The sequence below is a fragment of the Pan paniscus genome, chromosome 3 (assembly GCF_029289425.2).
Source record: "Pan paniscus chromosome 3, NHGRI_mPanPan1-v2.0_pri, whole genome shotgun sequence".
NCBI classification, from domain to species: Eukaryota; Metazoa; Chordata; class Mammalia; order Primates; family Hominidae; genus Pan; species Pan paniscus.
The window spans coordinates 2,122,030-2,148,701 of NC_073252.2; the positions used below are offsets into that span (position 1 = coordinate 2,122,030).

General features: G+C 62.9%; 2 protein-coding genes across 14 annotated transcripts in view; one reads left to right on the forward strand and one right to left on the reverse strand.

Annotated features, from left to right (window-relative positions):
- Window positions 1-1,470: 1,470 nt before the first annotated feature.
- On the forward strand, window positions 1,471-17,043 carry FGFR3 (fibroblast growth factor receptor 3). 12 transcript variants are annotated; one of them, XM_034958185.3, is made up of 18 exons: window positions 1,471-1,646; window positions 2,014-2,224; window positions 7,453-7,722; window positions 7,946-8,011; window positions 9,542-9,711; window positions 9,795-9,918; window positions 10,010-10,200; window positions 11,867-12,011; window positions 12,504-12,700; window positions 13,000-13,145; window positions 13,531-13,652; window positions 13,735-13,845; window positions 13,926-14,116; window positions 14,227-14,349; window positions 14,433-14,503; window positions 14,722-14,859; window positions 15,005-15,110; window positions 15,289-17,043. In XM_034958185.3, the coding sequence occupies exons 2-18, from the start codon at window positions 2,116-2,118 to the stop codon at window positions 15,436-15,438; spliced, it is 2,430 nt and encodes an 809-aa protein (XP_034814076.1). In that variant the 5' UTR covers window positions 1,471-1,646; window positions 2,014-2,115; the 3' UTR covers window positions 15,439-17,043. The 12 variants fall into 12 exon arrangements, with proteins under 12 accessions (XP_034814076.1, XP_034814077.1, XP_034814078.1 ...); XM_034958186.3 differs by having other exon boundaries at window positions 12,504-12,694; window positions 12,997-13,145; XM_034958181.4 differs by having other exon boundaries at window positions 1,474-1,646; window positions 12,504-12,694; window positions 12,997-13,145; window positions 15,292-17,043.
- Window positions 17,044-19,739: 2,696 nt separating this feature from the next.
- LETM1 (leucine zipper and EF-hand containing transmembrane protein 1) overlaps window positions 19,740-26,672 on the reverse strand; it is a 45,612-nt gene continuing 38,679 nt past the window's right edge. For both annotated transcript variants that reach the window (XM_034958189.3, XM_034958188.3), the window contains exons 12-14: window positions 25,076-25,263; window positions 24,013-24,151; window positions 19,740-22,914 (exon numbers count right to left, since the gene is read on the reverse strand). In XM_034958189.3, coding sequence (XP_034814080.1) covers window positions 22,765-22,914; window positions 24,013-24,151; window positions 25,076-25,263 — 477 coding nt within the window. In that variant the 3' untranslated portion in view covers window positions 19,740-22,764. The remainder of the gene's footprint in view (window positions 22,915-24,012; window positions 24,152-25,075; window positions 25,264-26,672) is intronic.

Genomic DNA, 26,672 nt, shown 5'->3' on the forward strand with positions numbered 1-26,672 from the left:
AGATTGCTTGAGCTGAGACTGTGCCACTGCACTCCACCTGGGTGACAGAGCGAGACTCCCTCTCAAAAAAAAAAAAAAAAAAGAGCAGGGCCAATGTGCTGCTGTGCCTTGGGGAACGGTGTCCTGGGAGGGGACCTGGCTGGCAGTGACCTGGGGCTGTGCACTGGAGGGGGCTGGACAGTGCACTTGGAGGTTGGTGAGCCTGGGCCCCAAGACGGTCTGGGGACATGGGCTTGGCCAGAGCAGGAAATGACGGTGGCCAAGGACAGGTGCTGAGCCACCGAGTCGGCACAGAGGGGTGGGCATGAGGGCTTCCTGGGAGCAGGGCCCTTCCAAGTCCCTGAGGTCAGCCCAGGGACACCCTGGCCTCTGGGAGATTCATGGTGGGGCTGTGCATGGGCTGGGTGGGGTCAGCAGGCAGCCAGTCACTGAGGGGCTTTCAGCGCCCATTTTCCTGATGAGCACCTCCAGTCCTGGAAGCCACAAGCCAGGCAGGCAGCCGACCCGGCCGGCCCTCCCGGCCAGCTCACTGGCTCCCATGGCCCCCGGACCTCCTTGGGCTTTGCCTGAAGGTGGGAGCAGATGGCCTTTTCCTTGTGAGGGTGGACACAGAAGCCAACAGTCATGTGGGGTGAGGGGACCCAGGCACCCCCAGCGTCCCCCGCAGGGCAGCACCTTCCCCTCCTGGGAACCCACCTTACCAGTCCCAACCCTCTTCAGCTGGACTCTGAGCCCACCCGTGGAGCCCAGAACCTCGGGCCAGCTCAGGCTCTGCCACCAGCTCTCTGTCATCCTTCCTCAGGGCCGGGCTGTGCTCCCCAAGCCAGGGGTATCCAGCCCCTGCTCTTCATCCTAGGCCGGGCAGGCAGCCAGCCCCAGGCCTGTGTCCTCCTTGGGGGGCGGGGCTCTCAGGCGGCTTAGCTGCATGCGGCCCCAGGTCAGTCAACGCAGCCTCTGCACCTCGCCAGTCAGGTACGCAGGCCGCGCCGGGCTGCCCCAGACCTGCCGCGCACACGGGAGGCTCAGCCTGGAATGCCGTCCTGCCCTCCTCCACCTGAGGAATTGCCGCTCACACCACAGGGTTCAGCTCCGCGGCATCTCGGCGAAGCCTCCTGACATCCCGACCCCCGCCGAGACCTCCCCTCTGAGCTCCTGAGCACGGCCCCAGGGGACCCGAGCTGCGCGCTATGCAAACACAGGCCTGCCCTCGCCCTCGGTGCACCCCGTGCCCGCCGAGCCCTGGGCCGCCCCGCGGTGCGATTGGGGGCCTAGCCCGCCTGCCCCGGCTCCCACGCCCTCGAGACCGCCGGGCGCCCCCGCCCGGCCACGCCCCCTCGGATGCCCCGCTCCGCCCCGAGGGGGCGTGCCCTGCGCCCCCGCGAGCCGGGCGGGAGCGGGGCGGGGCCGGGGCGGGGCTGGGGCGGGGCGCGGACCGTCCCCCACTGGCTGCGGCGCGCGGGGCTGCCCAGGCTCAGTGCGCGGTGGCGGCGGCGTCGCGGGCAGCTGGCGCCGCGCGGTCCTGCTCTGCCGGTCGCACGGACGCACCGGCGGGCCGCCGGCCGGAGGGACGGGGCGGGAGCTGGGCCCGCGGACAGCGAGCCGGAGCGGGAGCCGCGCGTAGCGAGCCGGGCTCCGGCGCTCGCCAGGTCGGTGCTTGGGGCCGGGCAGGCGCGCGGAGGGGTCCAACGGTGCTCGCGGAGGGGTCGGGGCGCGGCTGTCGCGGAACCACAGAGGTCCCTGCAGCGGGCCGGGCCGGGGCGCGGGCTTCCCGCTCCGGAAAGTTTGCCGCCGCCGCCGCCCTGGGAGGGCTCTGCAGCAGCCAGGGAGGGAAGGGGGAGGAGGGAGGGACCGCGGCGGGGAGGAGGCGGCCGGCGCCAGGCGGCCCGGGAGCCCTGGGCGGCGGCGGCGGCGGGCGGGGCGGCTGGGGGTCGGAGGGGTCGGGACGCAGGAGCCGGCCACCGCCGCTTTCGTCCCTGTCCGCCCCTCTAACGAGCTGCCTTCCTCCTCCTGCAGTCTCCCGAGCGGCGCCCTCCTCCCGCCGGTGCCCGCGCCGGGCCGTGGGGGGCAGCATGCCCGCGCGCGCTGCCTGAGGACGCCGCGGCCCCCGCCCCCGCCATGGGCGCCCCTGCCTGCGCCCTCGCGCTCTGCGTGGCCGTGGCCATCGTAGCCGGCGCCTCCTCGGAGTCCTTGGGGACGGAGCAGCGCGTCGTGGGGCGAGCGGCAGGTAAGAAGGGACCCACTAGGCACGGGAGAGGCCGGCCCGTGCGGGCAGAGGCGTTGGGGACGGGAACCGGCCCCGGGTCGGAGGGGCCGCCGGGTGTGAGTGACGCCCCGGGGTTAGAGCCCGGATTCCGCTGCCTCCTTGCCGGAGAGCGCGGCCAGAGCTAGCGCGGCGACTTGTGGGGCGCCCGGAGCCGCAGCTACCCTCCAAGTGCGAGGCCACCACGGGGAGCCAGGCTGGGGGTTGGCGTCCGCAGCCCCGATCCCCTGCGGCTCCCTAGCCCTGGCCTGTCGGGAGGGCGCGGGGGGCCCCATTTCCACGATTCCCGCTGTTGTTATTCGGGTTCTGCGCAGACGGAAAGTTCCCATTGTTGGCGTCCCCCTCCCCCGGGCCCCAGTTTGTGGCCAGCTTCGGCCAAGGCGAGAGGCCGGACTTCTAAGGGTGGGTGTGCGCGTCAGCGAAGCCCGGCCCCTGCCCGCCCGGAGGCAGCAGCCTCCAGCGTCCCCGCTGCCGACCCTGCCCCTGCCTGGGGGCCGAGGGCGCTTCCCCGTGGGTGCGCGCCGAGCTCCAGGCAAGCGAGGGGCGCGTGTCCCAGCGTCGCGGGCCCTAGACTGGGCTGGCGGTCCAGGTCCCGCGGGACGTCGAGGGTCTGAAGGGAGGTCCCATGGGGCGAGGGGAGGGGAAGGGGCGCCCGGCCGGACCTGCACACGCGCCGCGGTTCCTCGTGGGCCGGGCCGAGAGCTCCGGTGCCGCCGCCGCGTACACCCGCTGCCGGCTCCGGACGGGCGAGGGGGGCGCGCACAGCCCAGCCCGGCGGCCGCGCGGAGGGAGGCCTTGGCCCGGTGAGCTCGCGCCCCACCCGGGCCCAGGCCCGAACAGCCGCTTCTTTGTACCTCGACGCGGCCACAGACCGCGCATTGATGGCGGCGCGGCGGCTCGCGGGGAGGTGTGAGCGACTGCGGGCGCGGCGGGCCGGGGAGGGCGCCTGGAGGGCCGAGGCAGATGGCGGCCGCCCCGCCCGCGCCCCCGCGCCCCTTTCTCCGTCGGCGGCTGCAGCCTCCCGGAACAATGTCATTTTTTTTATGAATGAAAGTGGCCCGGCGCTTGAATGTGCGTGTCATTCAGCGGCGTGACAGGGGCCGTCGGGAGGTCAGCGCGCGCTTTTAGCGCCTGCTCGGGCGGCCCCGCTTCCAGGGGTGCCGGAGGGGCGGCCGCGGGGGGAGCTTGGCTTTCGCATTCTCATTCAGATAAAGATATTACTCCCTACGGCCCGGGAATGTCAGCCAGCCCCGGGGAAGGGCGGCGGCCAGGCTGCGGAGCCTCTCCTAGACCCCCTGCGGGCGCGCGGGGCCTCCCCCAGTCGCTCCTGGAACGCCCCGCCCACCCCTCCCCCGGGGCGGCGCCCCCGCCCGCAGTGGAGCTGGTGAAACAGGTAGTGAGTTGATCGGTCAATAAACTTAATCCGGTTCCTTAACAAGATGGGCCGGGCAGTAAAAATACAAAGATCTCGTGAAATGTACTGAGGTCTAGGCTGGCGCTTGCCCGGGAACATAAATTATGGAGCCTTGGCTCGCAGGGGTCAAGGGCGGTGGGAAAGGTTTTGGCCACTGGACTGCCCTGGCCACCCTAGGCCCTGCCAGCACAGCCCCCATCTCCCCAGGGGCCGTATTCCTGGTTGGGACTTGGAGGGACCCCCCAGGGTGCAGGGAGGTAGACAAGGTCGGCTCTCCCACAGTCCCACCCCACCCAGCAGGGGTCTGGGGGTGCAGGGCCTTTCCCGAAGGTGCTGGCTGCAACCTCCCCCACTCCTCCTCTGCAGGGCTGGACTTTGAGCCGCGTGGGCCTCTGGGTGGTTCATTAACCTGGGCTGAGCCTGGCCTCCAGGTCCTTGTGTGAGCCTAGGAACCCCTTGTTACCCACCCCCCAGCTCCCCAGCCCTCAGGTCTCACTTGGGGCTAGATCTGGGGCTGCGGCACCCCTTGTTACAGCTGAGCTTGAGTGGGAGCCCAGGGGCTTGGGGTCTCCTGGAGGACGGGGGTGTAAAGTCATCTCATCTAGGGAGGCATGCAGCCCTCACCTGAGTGATTCGGGAGTGAATGAGCCGGGAGTGGAGCCACCTTTGGTGGGGTAGGGGTCGGCCTGGACCTCCAGGCTGCCAGCTCAGGCTCGGGTGCTCTCTTCGAACCTCAGTTTCCTTACCTGTCCAAGAGAACCGATAATGGCAGGCTGTTTGAAGGATTAGGCCAGATAACCCTGGCAAGCCCTCTTTAGCCTGCCCAGCCTCCGGATCCCTTTTTTCCTGACTTTATTGTGAAACTCCAGGTGGGGAGACAGGGAGGCTGGACTTTTGGGGGCCCCCTCCTCTTAGGCTATTTTATAGCTCCTACCTGGCAATACCTCCTGTACCCCAGAGAGTTGCAGAGAACTTCATGTGCATCCGAAACCAGAATGTGTTGTTTCCTGACTCCAGGCCCTCATTTCACCCCAAAACCCAAATAAACTCCTGGGGCAGCCAGCTCCGGAAGCGAGTCTGGATTTGATCCTTGTTCTCTGGGGTCAACCCGAGGGGCTTATGATGGAGCAAGGCTCCCCCATCCTCTCACCCATGCTCCCTCACATGCACTGGGCCTCCACTGCAGAGACCCAGAGCCTGGAGAAAGGTTCCCCAGGCCAGAGTTTGGCCGTCCCCAGCACCCTGGCCTAATGGACATCAGTCTTGGGGCCAGAGACCCAGGGCCGGGAGCGCCTCTCACCCCTACGCTCACTCCTGCAGCCATTTCAGGGCCTGGTGCCCTTCCTGAGCTCCTGGGCCTGTGGGGTGGGATTTTTACTTTGTGCCACAGTGGGGGAAACTGAGGTACAGGACCAGTGAGTGGCAGAGTTGTGGAGACTCTGGGACTAGGAAACGCCCCCCAGGTCCAGCACAGCCCCTCTGGGACACAGCACAGGGCTGTCGTTGGCATGTGGAGCCCAAGTTGAGATCGGCACTGTGTGGGGTTGGGGCGCCGGCGGGAGCACGTGTTGTGGGATCCATAGAAGGGTGGGAGGTGGGACGCGTTGCCTCCTACCCCGCCTTGGGTACAGCAGGAGTTTTGTCTCCAACGTGTTTGGGCACCAGTGTCTGTGTGGTGTCAGTGGGGCCTCCCTTTTGTTGATCAAGAAAGAAAGAACCCTTCCTAGGGCTGCTGGAGGGCTATAGCTCTCCCCATGCCTGGCAGCTGGGTGGGGTATGGGGGCTCCACCCAACTGCTGACTTCCCAGTGGGAGTCAGACCCTGAACTTATAGTGCCCACTCATGCCCCGTGTCACACTGTCCTTCACCTGGTGCTCGCCACCCAGCCCCTGCTGGCACCTAGCAGGCAGGCAGTGGGGGGGCAGTCAGGGCTGTACCCTCCCCACCACACACGGGCAGATGGCCACTGGTGTGGCTGGCCTGGGGCTGCTGTGTCCCCCGTCCCCCCGTGCTGGACCAGGCTGAAGCAAATACTTGTGTGGATCGCTTGACCTGTTGTCGCCACTCAGACCAAACCGGAACCAACCGGCTGTTGCCCTTGGGCCAGGGCCTGCAGCTGAGGCTGCCATAACCAGCCTGTTCTCGGCCTTCTGGGGGGCCTCGAGCAGCTCCCAGCTCTGGGTGGTCCCCACAAGACACTGGCCAGGACCGGAGGGCTGGAGGTCAGGCCAGGAGCCCCCCTGACTGCGGGGTCCCCACAGGGGCAGTCCTTGAGCTGTGGGTCCCTGTGGGGCGAGGGCTCCTTCGGATGCTTCAGGGGATGAGTGTGGGCCCTTCTGGCTGGCAGGGTCACCCTGGGCACTAGGCGTGTGCGGCTGGATCAGGTGGGTTGGGCAGAAGAGGGCCTGGCCAGGCAGCCAGGGACTGGTGTGGCCAGAGTGGGCAGCTGGGCCCCCGAATCTAGGCCACGCGTCTGCAGAATGACAAGTGATGGCGCAACCCGCCCAGCTGGGTCTGAAGAAGGAGGCTGCCTGGGGGACCACCCACCCCCGTCCCGGCCCCAAGCCCGGGACGCCCGCCTGCATGCATTGTCTGGCCCTGGCAGGGAGGCCTAGGGGCGATTGTCCCCCCAGCCCTGCCCATGGTGTGTCCTTGGGTCACAGGCTTTGGTGGCTCTGGGGAGCTGGGCAGCTACTGGGGAGGGACCCAGGGGCCACCTGCACATCTGCCCCTGTGGGTGGGCCCCCACCCCAGCTTCTCAGCCCCCAGGGAGGGGCCAGGGCTGCTGACCTGCCCTGGCTCTCACAGCTTCCTGCCCCCAGCCTGGTCGTCCTCTGTGAGGGGGCCCCAGTCCCCCTGCAGGCAGCAGGACTCCACCCCCCGGCCCCCTTGAGGGCCCGCCTGGGCCTCCCCACTCCCCGGCCTGTGAGACCCACTTGGCCGGACCCAGCGCCGTGTTTGTACTTTGCTCTTCTCGGTATGTTTTCCGTCATGACTGCTGTGTGGAGCTTCCACAGGAGCTGCAGGATACAGAACCTTGCCCACCCCAAGGAGCCCCCACCCCCGCCCCGGCCCGCTCGCGCTGCTCCGGCCTGTGCTCTGCCCGGTGAACCCACGCATCGCCCCCCAGATCCGTCCACACGGCCACGTGACCCTGCACCTCCTTCCTTCTCGCCTGTTCTGTTCCCTGGCTGTCCGTCTGAACTGCTTTTCAGGCCCATATGGGGTGCGGGGGCTACTGAGGACGGACCCCTCCTGGGGTGAATCTGCACCACGAGGGGGCTGGCTGGCCAACCCTGGCACCCCCTCTGAGCTCCATTTCAGTCAGAGGCCAGCAAAGGGCAGCCTGTCCCCTTTGCCCGCAGCACCTGCCCGTCGTGGTGCCGCCTGTGAGACAAGCATGGATTTTGTGTTTCCAAGCAATTGAACAAATTAAAAGAACGAGGAGTCACATTTTGTGACACTTTGAGATTTGAATTCTCCGTGTCCATAAGTGAAGCATCATGGGGCCACCGCTGTGGGGTTGGCTGCAGGTTGTGTGGGGAAGGCGGCTGTCACACCGAGGCAGACCGGAGTCCTTGGGACCGACTGGTTGGCAAAGCTGAAGATAGAGACCTTTGGCCCTTTTGGGACGCAGTTTCCAGCCCCTGGTCTGGTGGGACCCTGGATCTGGGTCAGAGCCTTCCTCACTCAGGGCCGCCGAGGCTTCCACTGCTGTGTCTGTAAACGGTGCCGGGTTTGGGGGTGCCTGCCTCATGGTCGCCCATCTTCCCCACAGAAGTCCCGGGCCCAGAGCCCGGCCAGCAGGAGCAGTTGGTCTTCGGCAGCGGGGATGCTGTGGAGCTGAGCTGTCCCCCGCCCGGGGGTGGTCCCATGGGGCCCACTGTCTGGGTCAAGGATGGCGCAGGGCTGGTGCCCTCGGAGCGTGTCCTGGTGGGCCCCCAGCGGCTGCAGGTGCTGAATGCCTCCCACGAGGACTCCGGGGCCTACAGCTGCCGGCAGCGGCTCACGCAGCGCGTACTGTGCCACTTCAGTGTGCGGGTGACAGGTGAGCTCTGGGGCCACGCCAGCTACAGAAAGGAGCCGAGTGCCGAGCTCCCTGAGTCCCTGCGTGGGTCAGGAGCGGCTGGGGGTCTCTCTGGTCATTGGTGGAGAGGAGGGCACCCCCAGGAAGTGCTGCCCAAATGGGGGACCCTGCCCCATCTGGGAGGGGCACCTGGGGGCTTCCTGGGGCAGGTTGGGCATTGGTTGCGGCCATCTCTGCCTTGCAGACGCTCCATCCTCGGGAGATGACGAAGACGGGGAGGACGAGGCTGAGGACACAGGTGTGGACACAGGTGGGAGCAGGGTCCGGGGTTCAGGCCAGCCAGGGTGGGGCCCGCTGCCACCGCCAAGCCCTGCCCTTCACAGGCAGCTGAGGGACTAAGGCCCCGGAACAACCTCCCTGGGGTCACCCCGAAGGTCCGGTCCCCTCAGGATGCAGGAGGGGCTGGGCCACTGACATGGCTCTAGATGCCCCACCCTGGTGGCAGGGCTGGGGTGCAAGGGGACACCGTGTTGCTGATGGGGAGACTGAGGCACAGGGCCCTGGGGGTTCCAGGAGCAGGAGGAGGCCATGGCTGGCCTGTGGGGCTCTGGTGTTGGCTATAGGTGAGGTGGACCCCGCAGACATGAGCGCAGCAGGGCAGGGCACTCAGGTGGCTGCCGTGGGGTGGATGGACCCGGGGTGAGGGCGCCGGGCAGGGTGGCTGGCAGGAGGGTGGCTGGTGGGTGGGCTGCGGCTGTGAGAGAGCAGTCGGGGACGATGCCTGGCGTCCCGGCCTGGAACGGTGGCAGGTGGACTTTGCCAAGTTGTAGGGCGGGGAGGTGGGGCTTCTGGTTTTGGAGGGAGCTCTGAGGGGAGTGCGTGCAGGTGAGGGTCATCGTGGCACAGACATGGGGGGCAGTTACGACTTGCGGACTGATGGTCTGTGGGCTGGGTCCCTGGGCCAGTGGGGTAAGCAGATGAGGAAGGGAGGCTGAGTCCATGAGAGAAACAGCTGGGGGAACTCACCCTGGGGGTCTCCAGGAGGCCTGGGAGGGAGCTCAGCACCGTGGGGTGCCTCTTTCCAGCCTGTGTCCACACTGCTGCTTGCTGGGCCTCAGTGCCCCTGATGGGCGTGTGCCTGGAGGGGGCTGGCAGTGAGCTCACTGAGGGGAGGGCTGCTTCCCTCCTGGGGAATGCCAGCCCATCCTTGCCTGGAGTCCCGGCAGGAAGGCAGCACCAGCCCTGAGGAAGGAGAAAAACCAGTTGGGCTGTGAGAGGGGTGGTGGGAGCCCTGGACATCGAGATGGGAGGAGGCAGGGCCTCCAGGGTGCCACCGTCTCTGGGTGCCCGCCAGACTTGGAGCTCTGCAGAGGGTGGTGTAGGGTCTTGATTCCCGTGGGCCCATGCTGCCCAGCTGCCTCCAAGGCTCCTGGCTCTGCAGGCGACTGGGCTCCTCTCCTGGTAAACTGCTCCCAGGTCCTGGCTTGTCCACTAGATGGGCCTGCCCCCTGGGTCTTCAGTCTCCCCGTTGGTGGGCCTGGCCCTGGCACGCCTCTCTGGGCAGGTGGGCTCCCCTGGACAATGCCCTGTGCCCTGTGACTTCACAGGTCCCGGCAGAGCACCCTGGAGGGGAGGGGAGGGGACACACGGCCCAGCTCTGAGAAAGCCCCGGGGAGGGGACAAGATGTGGAGGCTCCTGGGAACCTCATCCCGCCCTCTTCCTACACAGGACAGGAAACTGAGGGTGGGGATGGGCAGGGGCAGCTCTGGGAAGGGGGTTGTTCAGAGGGGCCTCTGCTCCCACTCGGGTCATGGCCTTCACACGCACCTCGGCCTGCAGGGGCCCCTTACTGGACACGGCCCGAGCGGATGGACAAGAAGCTGCTGGCCGTGCCGGCCGCCAACACCGTCCGCTTCCGCTGCCCAGCCGCCGGCAACCCCACTCCCTCCATCTCCTGGCTGAAGAACGGCAGGGAGTTCCGCGGCGAGCACCGCATCGGAGGCATCAAGGTGGGCGCGGCGGGGTGGCTCTGGGCCTGGCAGGCACGGTGGTCGCTGCCTCCGCTCACTCGCCCGCCCGCGTCCCGGTGCAGCTGCGGCATCAGCAGTGGAGCCTGGTCATGGAAAGCGTGGTGCCCTCGGACCGCGGCAACTACACCTGCGTCGTGGAGAACAAGTTTGGCAGCATCCGGCAGACGTACACGCTGGACGTGCTGGGTGAGGGCCCTGGGGCGGCGCGGGGGCGGGGGCGGCAGTGGCGGTGGTGGTGAGGGAGGGGGTGGCCCCTGAGCGTCATCTGCCCCCACAGAGCGCTCCCCGCACCGGCCCATCCTGCAGGCGGGGCTGCCGGCCAACCAGACGGCGGTGCTGGGCAGCGACGTGGAGTTCCACTGCAAGGTGTACAGTGACGCACAGCCCCACATCCAGTGGCTCAAGCACGTGGAGGTGAACGGCAGCAAGGTGGGCCCGGACGGCACACCCTACGTTACCGTGCTCAAGGTGGGCCACCGTGTGCACGTGGGTGCCGCCGCTGGGGCTCTTGGGCTGGCCCCAAGGGTGCCCCTTGGCTGGGGGTTGCGTGAGGATTTGGGTCTAGGGGTTGGAGCTTCGGGGGCAGAAGCTGTGGGGGTGCTTGTGGGGCCAAGTCTCAGCCACCCCACACCTCAGGGTCTAGGCAGCTGCGTAGGGACCCGTTTCCGTGTCAGCAGAGGGCCAACCTCAGCCACTGAAGTCCCTGACATGGAACTGCCCACGGGCTTCTTGGGGGTGGGTGTGGCTTGGGCAGCAGTGGTGCCCCAGGACAGGAGGGCAGTGTGGCCAAGCCCTCCAGGCCCCCTCTGGGCCTCAGAGGCGGTGGCTGAGCCGCGACCTGGCCGATTGGCTCTCGTCAGCTGTGTGCAGTGGGGCCCAAGCTCACTGTCTGCCTGCCTCCTGAAGCCCTTAGCTTTGTTCCCATGGCTGCCGGGTGGGGGCCACTGAATTGGGATGGTTGCGACACTCAAAGCCCAAAGAGAAACATCTGTTCAGAGAGAAGACGGTCTCGTGGGGGCGGGGAGCAGGCGCAGGGCGAGGGTGGAGTCCAGACCCCGCCCAGAGAGGCCGCCTCGGGCCCTGTCCAGGGTACAGGTTCTGCAAGAGCCCGGGGGAGGGCAGGCCAGTGACCAGAGGTTGTCTGAGGGTCTGGGCTGGGTTGTTGGGGTGGAGGCAGAGACGTGCATCCTGTGAAACCACAGCCACCGTGAAGTGCCTCCACGCCTCCTCCAGGCAGCCTTTGGGGCTGACGCAGCCCAGCCTCGATCTGTACCTTGGGGGTCTCCCACATCCTGCCTCGTGCCCGGCGGGGCTGCCTCAGGGGCGTGCCTGAGCCGGGTCTCTTGTCCCCGCAGTCCTGGATCAGTGAGAGTGTGGAGGCGGACGTGCGCCTCCGCCTGGCCAATGTGTCGGAGCGGGACGGGGGCGAGTACCTCTGTCGAGCCACCAATTTCATAGGCGTGGCCGAGAAGGCCTTTTGGCTGAGCGTTCACGGGCCCCGAGCAGGTAACGACTCTGTCCCATGCCGGCCGGCACAAGAGCTCCAGCTCCAAGGCCCTGGCCGCGCGCCTTGCACGCCCCGCACGCCCAGCCCTGCTCGCTCCCGCCCCTGGCTCGCGCTCCACTCGGGGCCGCCTCGGCAAGGCTGGCAGCTCCAGCCTCCATGGTGACCGCCCGCTTCGAGCCCTGTGGCCTGCGCCGACCCTTCCCGCACGCCTGCGACCCCCACAGGAGGTGCCCGGTGCCCACCGGGCCGGCTCCGTGCCGTCTGTGAGCACCCCTTTGCGCCTCTCTCCACCCCCGCCCGCTGCCTGCTCGCTTCCGCAGCCTGTGTGTCCCTGTGTCCATCCTCCACCTGCACCCGCCCGGCTCTGCGCTAACCCGCATGCTGCCTGCCCGCCTGCCGCTCACCTGGGACAGAGGACTCGCCGGTGGAGGGGCCTGGCTTCGGGCTCAGTACCGGTGTACCAGGCGGAGGGCCCTCGGCCGCGTGGCGGTGACCAAGTTGGCGGTGGCTGAGGAGTTGGTGGTGGCGGCGTTTTCCTTGCAGCGGCTGGATCCTGCCGTGTGGACTCTGTGCGGTGCCCGCAGGGCGGTGCTGGCGCTCGCCTATCGCTCTGCTCTCTCTTTGTAGACGGCGGGCGCTAACACCACCGACAAGGAGCTAGAGGTTCTCTCCTTGCACAACGTCACCTTTGAGGACGCCGGGGAGTACACCTGCCTGGCGGGCAATTCTATTGGGTTTTCTCATCACTCTGCGTGGCTGGTGGTGCTGCCAGGTACCGGCTTCTGCTGCTGCTGCTGCTCCGCACTGTCTGGGGGACGCTGGCTCGGGACACGCCAAAGCTGCCAGGATGGACGGGAATCCTGTGACTTATGGCCGTCCCGCTCCTTGAGCCCTCACTCCTGGCCCTGTGCCCAGTGTGGGGACAAAGTTGGCCTGGCCCGGTCCTGGTCCCAGAGGGGCCCCCTCAGCCCCCTCGAGCCCACTTCCCATCTGGGTCCCCAAAGGCCCCTCCTGTGGCTCTGGTGTCTCCCGGGCGCCTGGTGGCGGTGTGGGACTGGCTGGCTCTGCTAGGCTCCTCCTCTCCAGGGTCTGGCCCTCTAGACTCACTGGCGTTACTGACTGCGAGACCCTCCAGACAAGGCGGGTGCTGAGGTTCTGAGCCCCCTTCCGCTCCCAGTGGTGCCTGTGGCTCTGGGCCATGGGCATCCATGGGAGCCCCGTGTGGGGGAGCCCAGGCCAGGCCTCAACGCCCATGTCTTTGCAGCCGAGGAGGAGCTGGTGGAGGCTGACGAGGCGGGCAGTGTGTATGCAGGCATCCTCAGCTACGGGGTGGGCTTCTTCCTGTTCATCCTGGTGGTGGCGGCTGTGACGCTCTGCCGCCTGCGCAGCCCCCCCAAGAAAGGCCTGGGCTCCCCCACCGTGCACAAGATCTCCCGCTTCCCGCTCAAGCGACAGGTAACAGAAAGTAGATACCAGGTTCTAAGCTGCCTGCCCGCCAGGCCTCCTGGAGCCCCCCCCCTCGGCCCACGCTGGTCCTGGGCTGTGTGAGTCCTCTCTGCAGCCGGGCGGGCTCCCCTCTCCTCGTCTCTGCTCACCATGTAGAGCCTAGGGTACTTTGGGGCACGAAACATTCTAAAAATCTTCATTCAATGCTGGTGGAAGTCAGAACGCCCCCACTTCTGGCCCAGCACTGACCCCCGGCTGTACCTCCACGCCCCGTCGCCCACGCGGCGCCAACCTGCCCCTGCTGACCCAAGCAGGTGTCCCTGGAGTCCAACGCGTCCATGAACTCCAACACACCACTGGTGCGCATCGCAAGGCTGTCCTCAGGGGAGGGCCCCACGCTGGCCAATGTCTCCGAGCTCGAGCTGCCTGCCGACCCCAAATGGGAGCTGTCTCGGGCCCGGTCAGTGGTGCTGAGGGCCAGCGTTGGCTGTAGGGGGCTTGGTGGTGGGGGTGAAACAGCCACCAGTCAGAGGCCTGGCTGGGTTTAGGGGCCGTCAGGGATGTGGCAGATGTTGGGTGTGGCTGGGGTTCTGTGGAGATGCTCCTGGGACGGGTGCATGGCAGGGACTGCCCCTCTCAAGGTGCCCTGTCCGGAGGGGCAGCAAGGGCGGGAGGCTGTGGGTGACACTCTTCGTCCTTATGAGCAGGCTGTAGGGGGAGCATGGAGGGCTTCCTGGAGGTGGTGGCTCTGGGCCTCAAGGGCTGGGCCAGGCTGGGGTGGGGACCGTGGTGGGCTGAGAGTGGGCGAGTTTGCACACTCATGGCCCCTCTGCCTCCACTGCCAGGCTGACCCTGGGCAAGCCCCTTGGGGAGGGCTGCTTCGGCCAGGTGGTCATGGCGGAGGCCATCGGCATTGACAAGGACCGGGCCGCCAAGCCTGTCACCGTAGCCGTGAAGATGCTGAAAGGTGAGGAGGGGGCGGCCAGGGGTGCAGAGCAGGGCTGGGGGCGCCGCCGCCGCCTGACACAGGCCCCTCGCTCCTTGCACAGACGATGCCACTGACAAGGACCTGTCGGACCTGGTGTCTGAGATGGAGATGATGAAGATGATCGGGAAACACAAAAACATCATCAACCTGCTGGGCGCCTGCACGCAGGGCGGTAGGTGCGGTAGCGGCGGTGGTGCCGGGTGGGCGGCCCTCCTGGGCCTGGCAGCCCCTCTGAGGAGCCCGTGTCCCCAGGGCCCCTGTACGTGCTGGTGGAGTACGCGGCCAAGGGTAACCTGCGGGAGTTCCTGCGGGCGCGGCGGCCCCCGGGCCTGGACTACTCCTTCGACACCTGCAAGCCGCCCGAGGAGCAGCTCACCTTCAAGGACCTGGTGTCCTGTGCCTACCAGGTGGCCCGGGGCATGGAGTACTTGGCCTCCCAGAAGGTGAGCAGGGCGGCAGGTGTGGGTGGAATAGGCTGGGCCCTGCCCTGAGATGCCGGGAGCAGCGGGGAGAGGTGGAGAGGCTTCAGCCCTGCCTCCCACCCCTTCCCCAGTGCATCCACAGGGACCTGGCTGCCCGCAATGTGCTGGTGACCGAGGACAACGTGATGAAGATCGCAGACTTCGGGCTGGCCCGGGACGTGCACAACCTCGACTACTACAAGAAGACGACCAACGTGAGCCCGGCCCTGGGGTGAGGGGGTGGGGGTCATGCCAGGAGGACGCCTGGCGCCAACACCGCCTTCCCACACCCTCCCAGGGCCGGCTGCCCGTGAAGTGGATGGCGCCTGAGGCCTTGTTTGACCGAGTCTACACTCACCAGAGTGACGTGTACGTGTCCTCCAGACCTCAGGCTTCAGGGGTGGAGGCGGGAACTGGGCAGAGCCAGGACCCCAGCTGCAGCCCCCAGGCCTGTGCCCTGGAGCTCTTGGGTGTGGTTTCTACCCCTCCCTGGGGACAGCAGCGCAGCCCTGGCATATTCCCCTGGTGCCTGCCCAGGTGTCTGTCCTGGGAGTCTCAGGACAGCCTGACCTCACCTTCCCCTGCAGCTGGTCCTTTGGGGTCCTGCTCTGGGAGATCTTCACGCTGGGGGGCTCCCCGTACCCCGGCATCCCTGTGGAGGAGCTCTTCAAGCTGCTGAAGGAGGGCCACCGCATGGACAAGCCCGCCAACTGCACACACGACCTGTGAGCGGCATCCCTGGCCCTCCACTGGGTCCTCAGGGGTGGGGGTCCCTCCGGGGCTGGGCGGGGAAGGGACTGGCAGCCCTTCAGGCTGTTCCCGAATCAGGCGGGAAGCGGCGGGGCTCACTCCTGAACGCCCTGCCCGCAGGTACATGATCATGCGGGAGTGCTGGCATGCCGCGCCCTCCCAGAGGCCCACCTTCAAGCAGCTGGTGGAGGACCTGGACCGTGTCCTTACCGTGACGTCCACCGACGTGAGTGCTGGCTCTGGCCTGGTGCCACCCGCCTATGCCCCTCCCTCCGCCGTCCCCGGCCATCCTGCCCCCCAGAGTGCTGAGGTGTGGGGCGGGCCTTCTGGGGCACAGCCTGGGCACAGAGGTGGCTGTGCGAAGAGGGGCTCGGTGGCACAGCGCTCACCCCGCCTCCCGCCAGCAGGAGTACCTGGACCTGTCGGCGCCTTTCGAGCAGTACTCCCCGGGTGGCCAGGACACCCCCAGCTCCAGCTCCTCAGGGGACGACTCCGTGTTTGCCCACGACCTGCTGCCCCCGGCCCCACCCAGCAGTGGGGGCTCGCGGACGTGAAGGGCCACTGGTCCCCAACAATGTGAGGGGGTCCCTAGCAGCCCACCCTGCTGCTGGTGCACAGCCACTCCCCGGCATGAGACTCAGTGCAGGTGGAGAGACAGCTACACAGAGCTTTGGTCTGTGTGTGTGTGTGTGTGTGCGTGTGTGTGCACATCCGCGTGTGCCTGTGTGCGTGCGCATCTTGCCTCCAGGTGCAGAGGTACCCTGGGTGTCCCCGCTGCTGTGCAACGGCCTCCTGACTGGTGCTGCAGCACTGAGGGGCCTTTGTTCTGGGGGGACCCAGTGCAGAATGTAAGTGGGCCCACCCAGTGGGACCCCCGTGGGGCAGGGAGCTGGGCCCGACATGGCTCAGGCCTCTGCCTTTGCACCGCGGGACATCACAGGGTGGGCCTCGGCCCCTCCCACACCCAAAGCTGAGCCTGCAGGGAAGCCCCACATGTCCAGCACCTTGTGCCTGGGGTGTTAGTGGCACCGCCTCCCCACCTCCAGGCTTTCCCAGTTCCCACCCTGCCCCTCAGAGACTGAAATTACGGGTACCTGAAGATGGGAGCCTTTACCTTTTATGCAAAAGGTTTATTCCGGAAACTAGTGTACATTTCTATAAATAGATGCTGTGTATATGGTATATATACATACATATATATAAAATATATGGAAGAGGAAAAGGCTGGTACAACGGAGGCCTGCGACCCTGGGGGCACAGGAGGCAGGCATGGCCCTGGGCGGGGCAGGGGCGGGGGCGGGAGGCCCCAGGGGGTCTCACCCATGCAAGCAGAGGACCAGGGCCTTTTCTGGCACCGCAGTTTTGTTTTAAAACTGGACCTGTATATTTGTAAAGCTATTTATGGGCCCCCGGCACTCTTGTTCCCACACCCCAACACTTCCAGCATTTAGCCAGCCACATGGCGGAGGGTTTTAATTTTTAACTTATTGACAACCGAGAAGGTTTATCCCGCCGATAGAGGGACGGCCAAGAATGTACGTCCAGCCTGCCCCGGAGCTGGAGTATCCCCTCCAAGCCTAAAAGGTTGTTAATAGTTGTTGGAGGCGATTCCAGTGAAGATATTTTATTTCCTTTGTCCTTTTTCAGGAGAATTAGATTTCTATAGGATTTTCCTTTAGGAGATTTATTTTTTGGACTTCAAAGCAAGCTGGTATTTTCATACAAATTCTTCTAATTGCTGTGTGTCCCAGGCAGGGAGACGGTTTCCAGGGAGGGGCCGGCCCTGTGTGCAGGTTCCGATGTTATTAGATGTTACAAGTTTATATATATCTATATATATAATTTATTGAGTTTTTACAAGATGTATTTGCTGTAGACTTAACACTTCTTACGCAATGCTTCTAGAGTTTTATAGCCTGGACTGCTACCTTTCAAAGCTTGGAGGGAAGCCGTGAATTCAGTTGGTTCGTTCTGTACTGTTACTGGGCCCTGAGTCTGGGCAGCTGTCCCTTGCTTGCCTGCAGGGCCATGGCTCAGGGTGGTCTCTTCTTGGGGCCCAGTGCATGGTGGCCAGAGGTGTCACCCAAACCGGCAGGTGCGATTTTGTTAACCCAGCGACGAACTTTCCGAAAAATAAAGACACCTGGTTGCTAACCTGGCCCTGTGCTTTCTGTCTCCAGTTCTTCTGGGATAGGGGAGGGAGGGGTCACTTTGCCAGGTGGTCCCAGTTGCGCGGGATGGATGCTGGCAGCAGCACCGAAAGTCACTGGTGGGCTGGGAGCCCCAAGAGCAAGGAGTGTTTATGGGAGGGGCCTGGCGGAAGGGAGCAGGGTGCCTGGGGGTGCACTGCCCTGGCTGCTCCCAGCTCGTGGGTTCCTGAGGTGGTGGTGGTGGTGGGGAGGGGCCCTGTCTCACTAGCTCTGAGGCAGACCTTCCCTCATCACCCCACTCCTGGCATCCGCCTTCCCAGTCAGCTGGGGAGCTTTCTGGGCATCCCTCTATGGAGCCAAAAGTAAGCAAAGCCCTCATGGGGTCCTGGGGGCTACACAGGCGGTCACTCTCCTCCAGATCAGCTCTCTGCCCTCCCAGGCTGGGCAACCAGTGCCCCCACTGCCTTGGGCTCCATCAGGGTCCCCTACAGTGATAAAGCGCCTTTGGGCAGATGAGGTGCTGATGGGGGTGCTGAGAACCCAGAGATGGAACCAGGCCCTTGCCCAAGTTCATAGCGCTAGCAGGGTGGGAGGACAACATGGTGAGAGCAAGTCTGGGAAGGCTTCCTGGAGGAGGCGTGCTGTCTCTCCTGACTCCCCACCACCCTCTGCTGTCCTCCCTTCTGCTATCCTCCCTCTCTTGTCCTCCCCTCTGCTTTTCCCATCTCTGCTGTCCCCACCTCTGTCATCCTCCCTCTGCTCTCCTCCCCCCATCCCCTCTGCTCTCCTCCCCCCATCCCCTCTGCTCTCCTCCCCCCATCCCCTCTGCTCTCCTCCCCCCATCCCCTCTGCTCTCCCCACCTCTGCTGTCCTCTCTGCCGTCCTCCCTCTGCTCTCCTCCCCTCTGCTGGCTCAAGAGCAGGGTTTCCCAACCATGAGCTGCATGAACTCTAGCTTCTAAAATACTCTGGCTACAAAGTCACCTTTCAGGTCAGGGGGCATTCCTGGCCCGTTTCCTGGGCAGGCAAAGGTTTAACTCAACCCCATTCAGGGAAGTACGTGTGGGCGCAGGCCTGGTGGAAGTGGCCTCACAAGGGACTCTGCATCCCTAATGCCCCTACTTGCCCAGAAACCCCATGCTGGGCCCCAGAGGCAGGCCTGGCCATGGGACGCCTGGTGACAGTGGCAGGATGGGGAGGCCCACATGGGCCTGAAGGCTGAGGCCCGCAGGGCAGTGGGGGGACCAGGCCAACAGGCAGGCAGTTCCAGCATCCACACCAAGGCAGGCAGAGCATGGGGCTCGAAGCGCAGGCCGGGAGCGCCCCCTAGCGCTGGCTGGGCAGTGTCCCTGCTACAACCTAAGGCCCCTCTCCCATCAGGGCTCTGGTGGACCTCTGGTGGGCACAGTGGGATCCTGAATGGGTGCTGGGGACCAAAGGGCTGGGCCACCGGGAGAACAGTGGCCCATGAAGGTGCTGGTGGGCCAGCCTCCTCCTCCTCAGAGTGCTTCCTTAGCGACCCCAGATGGCAGGGCACAGTCCCTGAAGCTGCCCCACCAGGGGCTCCCTGGCTGCCTCCCCCTGTCCCATAAAGTGAGCCCATGAGAGACCCCAGCTGTCAGCACAACTGAACCTCCACCATCAGGGTGCCCTCTAGTGGTTGGGTGTGCTCTAGGCTGGCAGGGTCCCCGCCCTTGCTGTCTGCTGATGGCTTTCTGAGGGGGACATGTCTCATGGGAGGCCCAGCTTCCAGGACACAACTGGTGGCTCCTGGGGTCACCAAGGGCACCTGGTTTGTTCACAGCTCTTTGGGCTGCTGTCCCCATGAGTGAGCACCTCCCACCCCAGCTGTGGGTCCATCATTTCCTCTGATTAATTAGGGCCTAGGGGTCAAGGGAGGCCCCGAGGGAGGACCCTCAGTGTGAACAAACCAGCAGCCAGGGCCGCAGAGAAGCCCGTGAGGTGCCCACAGGGCCTGGTCCCAGTGTGGGCAGAGCACCTAAAGGATAGCTTCTGTCCACTGAGAAGGGTCGGGAGCCAAGACACCACACTGCTATCCTGGCGCTGGAACCATCCACGCACTCCTGCAGCCAGGCCACGCTGAGGCAGGTAGGCACCCAGAGGTCCGGGCTGGTGGCTGCCCTCCATGGCCCCAGGCCATCACACATCCCTCAGGGCGTCTGGGCCCTGCCTGTGGGCTGGACTGCAGGCTGAAAGCCCTGCCTCATCCAGGACTCCCTAGGGCAGTACTCGGTGCTCTTTCCCCTCAGCGGCCTGAGGAGTCTTTCAGAAGAGCTGGCCCTCCTGGGTGACACCTCGGCGAGGGTCCCAGCCCCTAACCCCAGGACTCCCAAGAAGTCACTGAGGTCCCCAGAGCAGAGAGAGCATGACCAGGTGGCAGGGCCACTGGCCTGGAGAACGTCCCACACTGTTCCATGAGCAGCTCACGCTGTCACAGGACCTGGGGACGTGGGTCTCCTGACCCTGCAGGCCCATCCTGCAGAGCAGGAAGCATGAAGCCAAGGGCTGAACCCATGGAGGGCGGCCCAGCACTCAAACCCCCAGGGATGGTGAGGCTCCTTCTGGAACTGGCCTCACAGCCACATGCGCCCCAAGGCCCAGCCCCTGCAGCCACGTGGACGGCTCTGCCAGCTTCCACTCGCTCCTGTGTGCCCAATGGTTCAGAAATATTATTACTCTGCACTGTTACAGGAACACAGATTTGATGTTTTAATAAAAATACGATTTCTACAAAAGGTGCTTAACACGGCCCAGGACGGGCTGTCCGGTGGAGTCAGCCCTAGGACCCCTGAAGGATTTACAAAGACAGAGCCGGCTCGCCAGCACACTCCTGCCAGCACCGGGACCCACTGCGAACAAAGACAGAGCCGGCTCCCCAGCACGCTCCTGCTAGCCCTGGGACCCACTGCGAGCCACTGCGGGGTGTCCTTCATTTTAAAAAAGTCTGGACTGTGACACTGCAGAAGGAGTCTGAAAGCCCAATTCCTGAATCCCTGCGTTAGAACTGAGAGTTGAGGCCGGGCGCGGTGGCTCATGCCTGTAATCCCAGCATTTTGGGAGGCTGAGGCGGGTGGATCACCTGAGGTCAGGAGTTGAAGACCAGTCTGACCAACATGATGAAACCCCATCTCTAATAAAAACTTGCCCGTAATCCCAGCACTTTGGGAGGCCGAGGTGAGCGGATCACGAAGTCAGGAGATCGAGACCATCCTGGCTAACACGGTAAAACACTGTCTCTAATAAAAATACAAAAAAAATTAGCCAGGTGTGGTGGCGGGTGCTTGTAGTCCCGGCTACTCGGGAGGCTGAGGCAGGAGAATGGCGTGAACCCAGGAAGCGGAGCTGGCAGTGAGCCGAGATCACGCCATTGCACTCCAGCCTGGGTGACAGAGCAAGACTCTGTCTCAAAAAAAAAAAAAAAAAAAAAATTAGCTGGGCATGGTGGCGCATGCCTGTAATCCCAATTACTCAGGAGGCTGAGGCAGAAGAATCGCTTGAACCCGGGAGGTGGAGCTTGCAGTGAGCCGAGATCGCACCACTGCACTCCAGCCTGGGTGACAGAGCAAGACTCTGTATCAAAAAAAAAAAAAAAAAAAAGTGAGTGCTTAGCTGGAGTGAGGAGGAAATACTGAATTCCTAAATCAGGAATTCGTTTCATTTTCACCAGGCGCAGATATCCTAGCTCCTGAAAAAGGCCAAGACCGAGGGTCTGGCCCTGGGCAGGTGTAAGAAAGGACTGTTTTAAGAAGCTTATTACACAAAGCTCATATTTCTGGATCCACCACTGCTTACATTTGCACCCAGACACCACTTTTAGGTGCAAGCAGAAAGGTCAGGACATAGAGAAAAATGCACACAGAACGATGAGGGAGGATGACGAGGGAGCAAGCCTGCATCAGAGCACGGCTGATGTCACGGAAGCCACCAAAGGCACCCACCAGAGCCTTCCCCACCTGCCAAGCCCCTGCAGCACCCGGAGGGCAAGCTGGCTTTCGGAGGCCACGCGGAGTCCAGGGCAGAGGGGACAGTGGGATGGGCTGCCTGTTGCAGTGGCTGTTCACGTCAACAGTGCTCAGCCAAGGCAGTGAGGACGAGGACGAGAGCCAGGGCAGCTGACTGGGCCCGCGATGCGGCTCACAGGAGAGGCGTCTGCACACACCTGGCAACTGCAAGACTTGTTCTCAAGGGTAAGTACACTTGGACAAACGAACACCAGGCTACTTACACAGGGTGAGAGAATTCATAAATATTAGTTAAGGATCTAAAACAAACTTCTCAAATAACTGAAATCTGAAAGCCTCTGGAAGCCAACTGTCCCTGCACAAAGGTTTACAATCGAGAAATATCTCCTGTTCCTATTTTGTCAAGTTTCTTTAATGGCTGAACAGAACGAAGCTTCAAGTAATGGAGAAGGCATTGTCTGAGTGCAGCTGCTTTCCTGGACGCCTGTGCCGTTCCTGTCTTCCAAATCCTATGCTTGGAGGCCCCTGGAGGTACATTTTTGCCAGGAACCAACCTGACCTTAAAAAGATGAGTGTGACACAGCCGGCTGGGCAGGAGGGTGGAGGTGCCACAGGACACCACCTGCCCACGCCCTGGCCAGCCTGGCCATGCTGCCGAGTGCCGAGTGCGGGGAGGCCACCCCACCCAGAGGGCACAGGGCAAACCCTAAGCACGGGGGTATTGCCCTTGAAGCCCCAGGGGATGCCCTGTGCCGGATCCTCATGCCTCATTGACTAGCCTGCTTGCTGAAGGAGCCCAGGGGCCTGAGCCTGCAACACTGCAAGGGGTGAGAAGGGCATGCTGCTGTGGGTGCACTGGACTCAAACCTCACATTAGAAGCTACAAAGAACCCCAAATGCGCTTCAGAGCCCCACCAACCCCCAAGCCAGGCTCATCCCTGACACAGTGAATCCACTGCAGCCCCCGTGGCACGCAGCCCAAGCACCACCCAAGGGAGCCCCATGGCCAGGGCTGCGTCGGAGTCGCGCGGCTCTTGGGGCAGGCAGACCAGCGTGGGAAACTCTGTGCCAATTGACTGCTTAAAGAACTGGGGGAAATAGAAAGCCGAGAAAGAGCTCCGATACACAAGGGAAACCGCACGTGAGAACCAGCACTCCCAGCAGGGAGACGTCACTCTCCAGAGGCCACAGAGATGGCAGACACCTCTGTCTCCACAGTGACCCACATCCAACTGAAAGTGTGCAGGAAGACAGGTCTATTGACACTGAAATCTAGAAATCAAGGTCCACAGGCGAATGGAGGCATCTTCAGCCCTGAGGAGGCCAGGCTGTGTCTCCTGACGCCCGAGGGTGGGCACAGCAGCCAGCTCTGTGTGGGCGGAGTCCACGTGGTCCTCATTCTCTTCCCTGGGGACAGGGCAGCACAGTCAGATGCTGAGACGTGAGGCCACACACATGGGGGCGCCTTCCTGCCTTGGCCCGGCCCAGCTGCCTCTGGAGCCAGGAGGCCATGGCAGCCACACCACAGTGTGGATCCAGACACGATTCTGTGGAGGGGTTCCGGGATTCCAGACAGACTGAATCTCCGTGGAATGATGAAAATTAAAATTTACTTGATTATGGAAGTCTCTGACTTATTCCAGCCAAAATATTAGATGAGCCACTGAGAATCACCACAAAGCAATCGCCCTCACGGCCCTTGCCAGGGTGGCGGCACAGCAGGAGGACAGGTGCCCAAGCCAGTGGTTCTAGCTCTTCACCTCTGCGACCTCCTTCTCTGCCTTCTCTTTGGCCTTCTCCTTCTCCTCCACCTTCTCCTCTTTTTCCAGTGTTGCTACAATCTCAGCCACCTGGCTGGTGGAGATGTGAACATCTTCTTTGTCCACCAGCTCAATCACCTACACACGTGGGAAAGGGAGAGGCTCAGGTGGCTGCGCCCTACAGCACAGTGAGGCGGAGGCGGGGCCAGCGCCAGCGCCGTCAGCCGCCCCAGCTGGGGTGGCAGCAGCATGCACGCAATCACTGCCTGCGGGCCCCAGGGTCCTCAGAGCACCAATTCCCCCAAGGGGTGCCACAGACCCTGGGGAAGGGGCTCAGAGTGGGAGGACAAAGGAGCCAGGGGGCTGCCTTGACAGGTGGCAGACAGCACAATGGGGCTGCCAGGGTCAAGTTCCTGCTCTGGCCAGGAACCTGGGCCATGGCTTCCCAGGGCAGAGTGGGGTGACATGCAGGGACCTTGTCCCCACTCTGCCACCCAGACTAGCAGGGAAGGGAAGGGCAGCTGTGCAGTAGATACATGATCCCTGCTTCCAAACTGAACTGCAAGAAACCAGCCAACACTTCTGTTAGACGTCTGGAAAATCACTAACCTGATGCATGCACCGGGAGCCACGAGGCAGCTTCCCCTCAGAGATGTCAGTGATTGGGAAAATTGGTGTGCGCACTCAGGCTAGAGCCCTGCCTTCCCTCCAGAGACTGGATCCTGGGCCAGGGTCTCCGGGGCTACCCTGGAACCTGAGTGGCTGCACTTGGGAGCTCAGCCCAGCAGTCACCTCTCAGCCTCGGGGCGGTGCCCAAGCTGCCCCGCGGCTCCCCTGTGTAGTTGCCTCTCAGCTTCGGGGGCCCCCGGCAGGTGTGAAGTGCCCCCAGGCTCCCTGTGCAGTCGCCCCTCAGCCTCGGGGGCCCCTGAGAGGTGTTTGCCACTCCCCCCACCGGCTCCCCAGTGCCACCAGCTGGGGGCGGGGTCCAGGGACATGCGTAGCCACTAGGTGCGTTTTCTGTCTCAACACTTGAGTTGTAACTTCAATAATTTCTCACTTCTGATGTTTCAAATGAGAGCAGCGGCTTAAAGGAGCAGTCGCAGTGACAGACCCAAACCCCTGACAGGAGGGGGTAGCTGCCCAGGAGGATGCCGGACATGCAATGAACAGTCCCCCTGCCCCACCCCACTCCAGACCAGGTGGCGGATGGCCTGCGTGGTCCCCAGCGAGGCCCACCTTGACGAGGTCGTCGATGTTGACCTTGCCATCCTTGTTTTCATCCAGTGCTGCGGCCAGGCTGGTGAGCTTGCTTTCGGGAATGTGCTTGACTTGCTTCATGGCGTTGATGAGCTCAGCGACACTGATGACGTTCTCCCTGTGGAAGCACAGCCTGCATGTAGCCACGGGCAGGCGTCCTGCTACACGGGGCCTCACTGCCCACACCTGTGGCTGCAAGTGGTCAGCACTGACACAGGCGGCTCCGCGTGAGCCAGGCAACCTCCAGCACGGACCCCCAAGGCATGATCCCATCCTGCATACACTGCCAAGAGCTCCCAGGGCCAGCGTGGACACAAACACAGAAACACCACCAGGTCCAGGGTTTCCACGGGCATGTCTGCCCCTCAGTGGCCGCCCCTCTGGGGCCATGGCTGCTGGGCTGTTGTCCTCAGGCCTGTGGCCACTTGGCAATACGTTCACGATCATGGGGGCTGTAGTGCCCTGGGCAGATGAGGGCCTCCAAGAGCAGGGACGAGAGCATGAGCAGGGTGCCACGTGCAGCCCACCTACAACACTGTGGGTGTGGGGGTGGAGATTTGGAACCTGCAGGGCACCAGCGGTCACCCAACAGCTGTTTCATTCGCCCAGAAGGGACTCACAAAACGGCAGCTCCCTCAGCCACTGCTGCGCAGGAATCTGGGACATGTCGGGCACAGAGAAGGCCGACTGCCCGAGCTGGTGTCATTACTGAGCGTGGGTGGGGTCAGGAAGAGGGAGAGGCAAGAGAGAGCCTGGTAATTAGAGAAAACAGAAGCCAAGAGAGGCGGAGGTTGGAGCGGGAGGAGAGGGGGCTGTGGGAAGAGGAAGAGGGGCCAGGAAGGGACGAACTGCTCTCGGAGAGGCAGAGACTGACATGCCAGAGGGTTCCTGGCTGGGACTGCTGGTCAAAGGTGGAGAGGCAGCCAGGCAGAGGCTACAATGTGCCCTTTGGAGCCAGAAGGGCCCAGCTCGGATCCAGCAAAGGGACCAGCCTCCCTATGTGAGTCTCCGATCCCTCTCCCGCGCCCACCACCCCACTCACCCCGTGGGCATGCCGTTGGCCGGGGCCAGCTTGCCAGCCTGCTGGTCCATCTCCAGCTGCGAGATCAAGCCATCGATCTGCCCGATCATCTGCTGCACCCTTTTTGTCAATCTCTTGCTGGCTTTAGATTCTTCCACGTATTTTTCTTCACCAGTCTTTGAAAGTTCCTTCTTGATCTCCTGCAAGTCCTAATAAAATTATTTTGGTTGTAAAAAGTTTGTCTTAAAAGAAAAAGGGGGTCAGGTGTAGTGGCTCACACCTGTAATCCCAGTACTTTGCAAGGCCAAGGCGGGCGGATCACCTGAGGTTAGGAGTTCGAGACCAGCCTGGCCAATGTGGTGAAACCCCGCCTCTACTAAAAATACAAAAATTAGCTGGGCATGATGGCAGGCACCTGTAATCCAGTTACTTGGGAGGCTGAGGCAGGAGAATCGCTTGAACCCAGGAGGCAGAGGCTGCAGTGAGCCAAGACCATGCCAACGCACTCCAGCCTGGGCAACAGAGCGAGACTCTGTCTCAAAAAAAAAAAAAAAAAAAAAGAATCTGGTTGGGCACAGTGACTCATGCCTGTAATCCCAGAACTTTGGGAGGCCAAGGCAGGAGGATCACTTGAGGACAGGAGTTCGAAACCAGACCAGGCAACATAGCAAGACTTTATCTCTACCAAGATTCAAACAAAAAATTAGCCAGGCATGGTGGTGCACACCTGTAGTGCCAGCTACCCAGGAGTCTGAGACAGGAGGATGGCTTGAGCCCAGGAGGTGGAGGCTGCAGTGAGCCAAGATCACATCACTGCACTTCAGCCTGAGTGACAGAGCGAGACCCTATCTCAAACAACAACAAAAAAAGGTAATAAATTAACTTGTAAAGGTAATTAAACCCATTAATTCAAACCAGAGAGTTATAAAATTGTATTTCTATCATACAAATTTCTTATTTTTGTACACTGCCTTGCAAGCAAAAGACATAGAATCTACTCTGAATCTCAATTTCCTTCACATTTGTCAAAGAAAAATTAAGTGAACTAATTAATCAAGGAAATTAAGTGTCTTTGTTTTTTGAGATAGGGTCTTGCTCTGTCACCCAGACTGGAGTAAAGTGGCATGATCTCAGCTCACTGCAGCCTCCAACTCCCAGCCTCCCACTCCCAAGCAATCCTCCTGCCTCAGTCTCTGGAGTAGCTGGGAGTGCAGGCACACAACATCATGCCTGGCTAATTTTTGTATTTTTTGCAGAAATGGTGTTTCACCATGTTGCCCAGGCCGGTCTCAAACTCCTGAGCTCAAGTGATCCTCCTGCCTTGACCTCCCAAAGTGCTGGGATTACAGGCCTGAGCCACCAGTGCCCAGCCTTAAGTGTCTTTTTAAATTCCAAGTTGTTTTTTTCCCACGAGTAAACACCATGAGGAAGAATGGGGAAGGCGAGGGGAGGGGAGGGAAGGAACAGGCTGAGCTGGTGATAAGCACCTCACATCCAGTGGAGAACCCACATGGCATGAGGGCTGTCATAAATCTAGAAATGGCCAATTATTTTTGCCAATTGAAAAATCAGTTATCATTCCCAACAGAGCTATGAAAACAGTTTTTAAAAAATCGTA

Excerpts from the sequence above, each read along its gene's own strand:
- FGFR3 (XM_034958185.3), top strand. The coding sequence starts at position 2,116 with ATGGGCGCCCCTGCCTGCGCCCTCGCGCTCTGCGTGGCCGTGGCCATC. Across the intron at positions 10,201-11,866 it reads CCTACGTTACCGTGCTCAAG|ACGGCGGGCGCTAACACCAC; the intron begins GTGGGCCACCGT and ends CTCTCTTTGTAG. Across the intron at positions 14,504-14,721 it reads TACACTCACCAGAGTGACGT|CTGGTCCTTTGGGGTCCTGC; the intron begins GTACGTGTCCTC and ends CTTCCCCTGCAG.